Source organism: Triticum aestivum, chromosome 5D, assembly GCF_018294505.1.
Source record: "Triticum aestivum cultivar Chinese Spring chromosome 5D, IWGSC CS RefSeq v2.1, whole genome shotgun sequence".
NCBI classification, from domain to species: domain Eukaryota; kingdom Viridiplantae; phylum Streptophyta; class Magnoliopsida; order Poales; family Poaceae; genus Triticum; species Triticum aestivum.
The window spans coordinates 411,665,245-411,675,579 of NC_057808.1; the positions used below are offsets into that span (position 1 = coordinate 411,665,245).

Genomic DNA, 10,335 nt, shown 5'->3' on the forward strand with positions numbered 1-10,335 from the left:
GCCAAGTCCGGCCGGTTTATACTTCCGGCCGGGTTACGCCATGGGGTATATCCCCGACAATTTGTGTCGTCCGTTTGAGGGTGCATGAAAGCAAATGGTGCGTCTTCACGGATTGCCATGCTGTCACCGCTTTGTGCGTGGGATTAAGCGAAGAGTTTTTTTAATAACAGATTAAACGAAGAGTATTCCCTCCAAAAATCACTAGTTAACTAAAAAAATCACTATAGTCCATATAAAAAACTTTCAAAAAAAGTTCACTCAACAAGACTTCTGTTCTAGAAAAAACTCCTTCCACCGGTTGACTGGTTTTGACTGAGCGTTACATGCCACGTCATCGGCTCCACCTCACCAGGACAAGTCCCCGTCTACCGAGCCCGAACCAATCCGTCCCGTGAGAGGAGCGGAGCGCCGCCACTGCCCTCCGCCGCCGGCTGGCCCTCCCCGCCGCCCGCTTCCCCGCCTCCATACCCCCGCCCTCACCCGCAGCCCCGCTTCTCTCGTCCCCTCCTCGCCGCCTCACCCCATCGCCCCGGTCCCGCCACCCCGCCCCACCCACTCAATCCTAAACCCTAGACCTCTCCCCCTCGAACCCTAGGAAGGGCCAGGCCTCGCCGGAGCCGCCCGGCCGGGGCGCGGCGGAAGCGGAGCCCCTCTGCGGAGGAGAAGAGGTCTAGGAGGCCCCGCGGGGCAGCAAGGGAGCGGGCAAGATGAGGATCATGATCAAGGGCGGGGTGTGGAAGAACACCGAGGACGAGATCCTCAAGGCCGCCGTGATGAAGTACGGCAAGAACCAGTGGGCGCGCATCTCCTCGCTGCTCGTCCGCAAGTCCGCCAAGCAGTGCAAGGCCCGCTGGTACGAGTGGCTCGACCCCTCCATCAAGAAGGTAACGCTGCTGCCCAGCCACCCTAAATAAATCCCTAATCCTCTGTTGCTCTCGGCACCGCGTGCTCCTTAGATTTTGGCGATGGCTAGTGTGTCGTCAGCAAGTGAACTGCGATTAGATGCTGCTATGAAAGGATTGTAGAGGATCTGTAATTGTGATGCAGAGTAAGTAGAAATTAAAGGATCCGTGGTTATCATGTGGTGTTTTGAAAATGCCACACTGTGTACAGTTTTGAGGAACTGCCATTTGGTTTGCACTATCTAGTGTGCATTTTTCCTTGTAAATTGCTCTACATGTTTTTTAAATGCTCATATTTAACAACCTTCATATTGGTTTTGAGGTTATGTTATTCTCTCTTCATGCTATACCATGGTAAAAATCCTATGCACTGATTGTGACCCGTACGTTATTTAATGACCAACTTCTACCAGCGGAGCTGACTAATTGTCTTTGTGCACTGGAATATTCTTGTCAGAAACGGTAATATAATGGACACGTTATGTCATCTTTGTGTTGCCGTCGTATGCTTATTTTTTGGTTATGACTATTATGGCTTGCATGATGTTATGCTGTTAACACCTTTGCTGAGAACTCTAAATTGGATGCTTAATGCTTCATTAGCATTGTCATCTAATTCTAAAACTTAAGCGTCTGATAAAAACCAAGTAAACTTAACTGAACTGTACTTTCAGTTTGTGTGATTCACATTCTAATTGAATTGACTTTGTCCAAAATAACCGTCAATCTTTACCTGTCATATGATGCTTAATTATTCTTTTAATTGGTTATATCTGCTACTCCCTCTGTTCCTAAATATAAGTCCTTTTAGAGATTCCAATATGAACCATTTTGCTCCGTATGTAGTCTATATTGGAATCTCTAAAAAGACTTATATTTCGGAACGGAGGGAGTATATTATGACATAGATCCGCTCCATTTTCAGTTTTCAGCTTTCTTTGTAATATAGAGGTTCTGTCATTTATATCACTTAACTAACCTGTGTCCATTGACCAGACTGAGTGGACAAGGGAAGAGGATGAGAAGCTGCTCCATCTTGCTAAGCTCATGCCTACTCAGTGGAGGACTATTGCACCTATTGTGGGTCGAACACCATCCCAGTGTCTCGAGCGTTATGAAAAATTGCTTGATGCTGCCTGTGCAAAGGATGAGAATTATGAACCTAATGATGACCCAAGAAAGTTGCGACCTGGGGAGATTGATCCAAACCCCGAGTCAAAACCTGCACGTCCAGATCCTGTTGACATGGACGAAGATGAAAAGGAAATGCTTTCTGAGGCAAGGGCTCGCTTAGCTAACACCAGGGGTAAAAAGGCAAAACGGAAGGCAAGAGAGAAACAGCTTGAAGAGGCGAGGCGGCTTGCATCACTGCAAAAAAGGAGAGAACTGAAGGCAGCTGGTATTGACAACCGGCACAAAAAAAGAAAGAGAAAGGGAATTGACTATAATGCCGAGATCCCTTTTGAAAAGAGACCCCCTCCAGGCTTTTATGATACAGTGGGTGAGGACAGGCCACTTGAGCATGTGCAGTTTCCAACTACGATTGAGGAGCTTGAAGGGAGGAGAAGAGTGGATGTAGAGGCTCAATTAAGAAAGCAAGACATTGCCAAGAACAAGATTCTGCAGAGGCAGGATGCTCCTGCCGCAATAATGCAAGCAAATAAACTCAATGACCCAGAAGCTGTCACGAGAAGGTCCAAACTAATGCTTCCACCACCCCAAATTTCTGATCATGAATTGGAGGAGATTGCAAAGATGGGCAATGCCGGTGATCCTGCTCTAGCCGAGGAGCTTGGTGAAGGAAGTACTGCCACCAGGACACTGCTTGCAAATTATTCCCAGACTCCAAGGCTTGGTATGACACCATTGCGAACGCCGCAACGAACGCCAGGTGGGAAAGGTGACGCTATTATGATGGAGGCAGAGAATCTTGCACGTTTAAGGGAATCACAAACACCTCTTTTAGGAGGCGATAACCCAGAGCTTCACCCATCAGATTTCTCAGGCGTTACACCACGTAAGAAAGAGATACAGACTCCGAATCCCATGGCAACGCCTCTGGCTAGCCCTGGCCCTGGTGTTACCCCAAGGATTGGTTTGACACCGTCCAGAGATGGAAATTCCTTTGGGTTAACTCCAAAAGGAACCCCTTTCAGGGATGAGCTTCACATAAATGAAGAGGTGGAAATGCAAGACAGCGCTCAGCTTGAGCTTCGTAGGCAAGCAGAGTTAAGAAGAGGTCTGCGGTCTGGTTTTGCTTCTATTCCACAGCCTAAGAATGAGTACCAGATAGTTATGCCACCTATCACAGAGGAGAAGGAAGAAGCTGAAGAGAGAATTGAAGAGGATATGTCAGACAGGTTAGCACGAGAAAGGGCTGAGGAACAAGCAAGGCAGGAGGCATTGCTCAGAAAGAGGTCCAAAGTGTTGCAGAGGAGTTTGCCTAGGCCACCTGCTGCTTCAGTGGAGATTCTCCGGCAATCTCTTATTAAAGGTGGTGAAAGCAGAAGTACCTTTGTGCCTCCTACATCACTTGAACAAGCTGACGAGCTAATAAATGAGGAACTCCTTAGGCTCCTTGAGCATGATAATGCTAAATATCCTCTTGATGAACAAACTCAGAGAGAGAAAAAGAAAGGGAGCAAGCGTCAGACAAATGGGGCAGCTTTCGTCCCTGAAATCGAAGGTTTTGATGAGCATGAGCTAAAAGAGGTATACTTCCTTTCTGCCCCTCTTTTATTATTTGTATTTGATGTTGAACTGTATATCCAATTTACTTGATAACATATATTTTGAATTTCATACAGTATTACTGTATTAGGCACATCAATAATTACATGCTGTGGGTTCATAATTGTATAACCAAGTGAGTAACACAATAATATGGTATATATGTATGAGAGCAGCAGGTCTAAACCATTCCTCTGGCAGCCTTTATGATCTTACTTCTGACAGCCAATTATTTTTATAGCTAATCCATTGGCATTAAATGCTATCCTGGAGATGGCAAGGGAAGGAAAATATGTTTATTTTGTATAGTGGAAGCTGTATACAGCACATCACTAACAAGATAACTGTTTGGCTGTAGGATTCATAGAAGAATTGTGCTAGGTTTTATGCACTTACCCCGTTTTTGGGATACTTGTATTTTCTGGAAAATGAATGAATGCTCAAAAATCCAAGTGGGCACTAATCACGTTAAGCATGCATCACTTAGATGTGACACTGTCATGGATAGACAATGAGTGCACAAGATTGCTTGAAAAACAAGGATTGAAAGCTGAAACGAATTTGAAAACCGTGGTTGAAAGTCTGAAATATCAAGATAAGAATATATGCATTCTACAGTTTAAAAATTGTCCCTCCGGAGTGTAAAGGATGCTATCATCTACAAGTAATGTGTTAGTTAGAATTGTTATGTTATGCACATGGGCACACCCCATGCAGAGAACTGTGCAGTATTTCTTCACAATAGTATTGACAAAGTTTGAGATGTGTATTCTTTCTGCATAAGAACTCAAATGCAGTATATTGGATTACTGAAATACTTCCTCAATGTAGTAATCACTTATAGCCATCTATTCCTTTTTGTTTAGCCTGACTAAGTGGGTTTTTGTCTAGCATATCATCCATGAATGCAGGTTTTTGCTTTTTACTAGAAGGCTGTGTGTTGTATGACTTATGAGTGGGTGGTTTTCTGTACCTGTATATGAAGTTGGTTTGTTGCTGAATCTTTATTTACATTTTTTACGGTTCTTTGTGTCAGTCCTGTTTGCCTCCTTTAGTTTAATTGTAATGATGGAGAAAGTTTTTAAAATCACTCATTTATTTGTTGACAGGCAAGTTCTATGGTTGAGGAGGAGATTCAGTATCTTCGTGTGGCCATGGGCCATGAAAATGAATCTTTTGAGGATTTTGTAAAGTCACATGATGCATGCCAAGAGGACCTTATGTTTTTCCCTGCTAACAGCAGCTATGGCCTTGCTAGTGTTGCTGGAAATGCTGATAAAATTTCTGCTTTGCAACATGAGTTTGAAATGGTAAAGAAGAGAATGGATGATGAGGCAAAGAAAGCTTCTCGGCTTGAGCAGAAGATCAAACTGCTGACACAAGGATACCAGGTTAGTTGGGGATGATGCTTCATCTTTGTGGTATGCCTATATTAATTTTAACTTTTCTCCAGACAACATTTTATACAGTCTGGCTATGCTAAACGTTTCTCTTTAGTTTGTGTAAGGACACCTCCCTAACATCTCTGCCCTGTTGATGTTTGCTGTCATTTAAAAATGCACCATGTGGAAGCCAACCCATAATTTGAAAGATTATCCGGTTGCCCCAAACCAAACTTGCATAATTTGCAAAGAAATGCAACAGTTTAGTGATCATTTCTTATTTTGCTTTTTATTTGATACCTACCAGATTAGTTCTACTGAAACAATATTGTATGATATTGTTTTCATGTTATTTCTAGCTTTTCCGTGTTGATTTGCAGTGCTGATGGTTTGCTTCACTTGTTATTTGATTTGTTAGGCACGAGCTGCAAAATTGGGGTCACAGATCCAGGACACCTTCAAGCAGATGAACACTGCAGCCACAGAACTTGAATGCTTCCAAGAGTTGCAGAAACAAGAACAGATGGCTGGTGCCTATCGCGTGAGAAATTTGTCTGAAGAAGTGAATAAACAGAAAGCACTAGAACAGACTCTCCAGAGCCGCTATGGTGATCTGTTGTCTGGTTACCAGAGCATCCATGAACAACTTGAGGAGCACAAGAGGCTACTTAAGCTACAGGAGGAGGCAATAGAGGCAGAAAAGCGTGCTAAGGAGGCAATAGAGGCAGAAAAGCGTGCTAAGGAGGCGGCATTAGAGGCAGAAAATCGTGCTAAGGAGGAGGCAATAGAGGCAGAAAACCGTGCTAAGGAGGCATTAGAGGCAGAAACCCGTGCTAAGGAGGAGGAGGAAGCTGCAGCTCGAAATCGTGCTGCTGAGGAAGAAAATGAGAGGAAGAATCATGACATTGAAGAGGAATCAGGACAGACGACTACAGTTACTGATGAAGAAGCTGCAGGAAGCAAAGGAGATCAGATGGATATGGACAATGCCGATGTAGCTGGAGAACTTGTAGGTCCAATTCCTCCATTGCCTGACACTCGAGTGGATAACAATGGGGCTTCAGTTGAACAGAGTACTTCTAATGCTCAGAGTGGTGACAGCGTTACTGTGAATGAGGGAGCCATTGACAAGGTCGATTTATCCAAATTAGATGGTCAGGACAATACCAGTTGTAGCATGGATATTGATGCTGGTAACCAGGAAGAGGGAAAAAATGTTCTCCCGGCTGCTGCTACAAGTGTAGATGTAGGGAACACACCTGTATCTTCAGATCAAGCTGTCTCGAATGAAGGGAGTGATGCGGTTCAGGCACCTGTATCTTCAGATCAAGCTGTCTCGAATGAAGGGAGTGACGCGGTTCACGCACCTGTATCTTCGGATGAAGCTGCGTCAAATGAAGAGAGCGGCGCGGTTCCTGAATAAAACATCTTCCGCATACCTCATCTGCAGCGGATGTCACAAGCATGATGCCAAAGGTGACTACTGAACACTAGCTCGCGTGCCATGTTTGTTTTGTTAATTTTCGTTTTGACTCTCTGCTGGTCTGAACATTTGTGGAAGTAAAACCTGATATTTACAGTTTTCTATTGAAAATATGAACTTGAGGAAACAGGTCATCCCGCTAGTGGTGCTTTTGACCTTTTTTTTATGGGCCACGCTTCGGGTCTGGGTTTCGAAGAAGCACCCATGTTTGACCTGATCATGTGGGGCAAAATATCACCGTCTTTTGTGGTGGTGGCTGCAGCCGGTGTTTGTGGGATGTGGGATTATAACTGCTGCTGTTGCGCTGCTGGTGCTGTTCATGTTGCTAGTGCTACTTGCGATATGATTTTCAAGATGTGGCGCTTTAGCTTTGCTCATGTTGGTCATGTCTGTTAGCCTCACTGGTTTCAAGAGGTTTTAAGAATAAAAAACTGCTCCTTGTGTGTGATTCAGATGACCAAAATATATCATTGCTTGTTCAAAGATGCGATCCATAAAACAACGCAAATCTTACTCATTTGTATCATAGCCGCGTTTCTTTGGGCCCTACGAAGTACTCTAGCAGGCACTCCCATCTGTTCCTAAATGTATGCCTTTTTAGAGATTTCAATATGGACTACATAGGGAGCAAAATGGGAGCATCTCTAGCAGACCCCGTATCTCGTCGACCCGCAAAACTCGCTTACAGTTTGCGGAAAAACGGTTTTGCGGGTCGGCACGGGCGGCGGCCAAGAAGACCCTAAATAGCGGAACTCGCGAATATTCCGTTTTACAGTTCCGCTATGCGGGGTTTGCTCGGCCGCCACCCGCGCTGGCCCGCATATCAGATGCGGTTTTATCTGAATTTGACACATATGCACATATTCAGAATTCCTAATTTGCAATATAAGAAAAATGTCAATATTACAATACAACAATCATTCAAATTACAATAATTATTCAAATGTCCGAAGCAAACTAAATAATTCAATACAAAACTTGTCCCGAATACAAATCATACATAAATTAAATGAAAATGAATGGAAAAATGGATGTGTTACTGCCCAGCCCTTTGCTAATGATGCTCAACGAGATCCTCCTGAAGCTGAAAGTGAGTGTTTGCATTTTCAATCTCCTTGTAGGTATGAAGAAAAGCTCTAATGCGGTTAGGGTCTCTAGCTGGTTTGACACGGCTACCCACATTGTCGTAGAAGAACTTCAAGTTCATGCCTCTCTCATCTTCGATAATCATATTGTGAAGAATAACACAACATGTCATGATGTTTTTCAAGGATCGTTTGTCCCAAAAACGAGCAGGACCATGAACAATGGCAAACCTAGATTGCAAAACCCCAAATGCTCCTTCAATGTCTTTTTGGGCTGCCTCTTGTACCCTTGCGAATTCATATTGTTTCCTAGTTTGGGGGTCTTTGATGCTCTTGACAAATGTGCACCATGTAGGGAATCGTAGCAGAAATCAAAAAAAATTTTACGCATCACCAAGATCCATCTATGGAGTTTACTAGCAACAAGAGGGAAGGAGTGCATCTACATACCCTTGTAGATCGCGAGCGGAAGCGTTCAAGTGAACGGGGTTGATGGAGTCGTACTCGCCGTGATCCAAATCACCGATGACCTGAGCGCCGAACGGACGGCACCTCCGCGTTCAACACACGTACGGAGCAGCGACGTCTCCTCCTTCTTGATCCAGCAAGGGGGAAGGAGAGGTTGATGGAGATCCAGCAGCACGACGGCGTGGTGGTGGAAGTAGCGGGGATCCCGGCAGGGCTTCGCCAAGCGCAAGCGGGAGGGAGAGGTGTCACGGGAGGGAGAGGGAGGCGCCAGGGGCTGTTGTGTTGCTGCCCTCCCTCCCCCCCACTATTTATAGGGGCCCGGGGGGGGGGGCGGCGGCCCCCCTGGAGATCCCATCTGAGGGGGGGGGGGGCGGCGGCCAAGGGGGTGGCTTGCCCCCCAAGCCAAGTGGGGCGCCCCCCCACCCCCAGGGTTTCCAACCCTAGGCGCAGGGGAGGCCCAAGGGGGGCGCACCAGCCCACCAGTGGCTGGTTCCCCTCCCCACTTCAGCCCATGGGGCCCTCCGGGATAGGTGGCCTCACCTGGTGGACCCCCGGGACCCTTCCGGTGGTCCCGGTACAATACCGATAACCCCCGAAACTTTCCTGGTGGCCGAAACTGGACTTCCTATATATAATTCTTCACCTCCGGACCATTCCGGAACTCCTCGTGACGTCCGGGATCTCATCCGGGACTCCGAACAACTTTCGGGTTTCCGCATACTAATATCTCTACAACCCTAGCGTCACCGAACCATAAGTGTGTAGACCCTACGGGTTCGGGAGACATGCAGACATGACCGAGACGACTCTCCGGTCAATAACCAACAGCGGGATCTGGATACCCATGTTGGCTCCCACATGTTCCACAATGATCTCATCGGATGAACCACGATGTCGAGGATTCAATCAATCCCGTATGCAATTCCCTTTGTCAATCGGTACGTTACTTGCCCGAGATTCGATCGTCGGTATCCCAATACCTTGTTCAATCTCATTACCGGCAAGTCACTTTACTCGTACCGTAATGCATGATCCCGTGGCTAACTCCTTAGTCACATTGAGCTCATTATGATGATGCATTACCGAGTGGGCCCAGAGATACCTCTTCGTCATACGGAGTGACAAATCCCAGTCTCGATCCGTGTCAACCCAACAGACACTTTCAGAGATACCTGTAGTGTACCTTTATAGTCACCCAGTTACGTTGTGACGTTTGGTACACCCAAAGCACTCCTACGGTATCCGGGAGTTGCACAATCTCATGGTCTAAGGAAATGATACTTGACATTGGAAAAGCTCCAGCAAACGAACTACACGATCTTTTGTGCTACGCTTAGGATTGGGTCTTGTCCATCACATCATTCTCCTAATGATGTGATCCCGTTATCAATGACATCCAATGTCCATAGTCAGGAAACCATGACTATCTGTTGATCAACGAGCTAGTCAACTAGAGGCTTACTAGGGACACGTTGTGGTCTATGTATTCACACATGTATTACGATTTCCGGATAACACAATTATAGCATGAACAATAGACCATTATCATGAACAAGGAAATATAATAATAACCATTTTATTATTGCCTCTAGGGCATATTTTCAACAGTCTCCCACTTGCACTAGAGTCAATAATCTAGTTACATTGTGATGAATCGAACACCCATAGAGTTCTGGTGTTGATCATGTTTTGCTCTAGGGAGAGGTTTAGTCAACGGATCTGCTACATTCAGGTCCGTATGTACTTTACAAATATCTATGTATCCATTTTGAACACTTTCACGAATGGAGTTGAAGCGACGCTTGATATGCCTGGTCTTCCTGTGAAACCTGGGCTCCTTGGCAAGGGCAATAGCTCCAGTGTTGTCACAGAAGAGAGTCATCGGGCCCGACGCATTGGGAATCACCCCTAGGTCGGTAATGAACTCCTTCATCCAGATTGCTTCCTGCGCTGCCTCTGAGGCCGCCATGTACTCCGCTTCACATGTAGATCCCGTCACAACGCTTTGCTTGCAATTGCACCAGCTTACTGCTCCTCCATTCAAAATATACACGTATCCGGTTTGTGACTTAGAGTCATCCGGATCTGTGTCGAAGCTAGCGTCGACGTAACCCTTTACGACGAGCTCTTCGTCACCTCCATATACGAGAAACATATCCTTAGTCCTTTTCAGGTACTTCAGGATATTCTTGACCGCTGTCCAGTGTTCCATGCCGGGATTACTTTGGTACCTTCCTACCAAACTTACGGCAAGGTTTACATCAGGTCTGGTACACAGCATGGCA

General features: G+C 45.8%; 1 protein-coding gene across 1 annotated transcript; it reads left to right on the plus strand.

Moving 5' to 3' along the window:
- Positions 1-408: 408 nt before the first annotated feature.
- Positions 409-6,624, plus strand: LOC123122219 (cell division cycle 5-like protein). The gene is made up of 4 exons (XM_044542364.1): positions 409-884; positions 1,899-3,614; positions 4,742-5,023; positions 5,433-6,624. The coding sequence occupies exons 1-4, from the start codon at positions 708-710 to the stop codon at positions 6,435-6,437; spliced, it is 3,180 nt and encodes a 1,059-aa protein (XP_044398299.1). The 5' UTR covers positions 409-707; the 3' UTR covers positions 6,438-6,624.
- Positions 6,625-10,335: the final 3,711 nt, after the last annotated feature.

Coding starts and splice junctions, on each gene's coding strand:
- LOC123122219 (XM_044542364.1), top strand. CDS start 708: ATGAGGATCATGATCAAGGGCGGGGTGTGGAAGAACACCGAGGACGAG. Junction 3,615..4,741: donor ATGAGCATGAGCTAAAAGAG/GTATACTTCCTT, acceptor ATTTGTTGACAG/GCAAGTTCTATGGTTGAGGA. Junction 5,024..5,432: donor TGCTGACACAAGGATACCAG/GTTAGTTGGGGA, acceptor TTGATTTGTTAG/GCACGAGCTGCAAAATTGGG.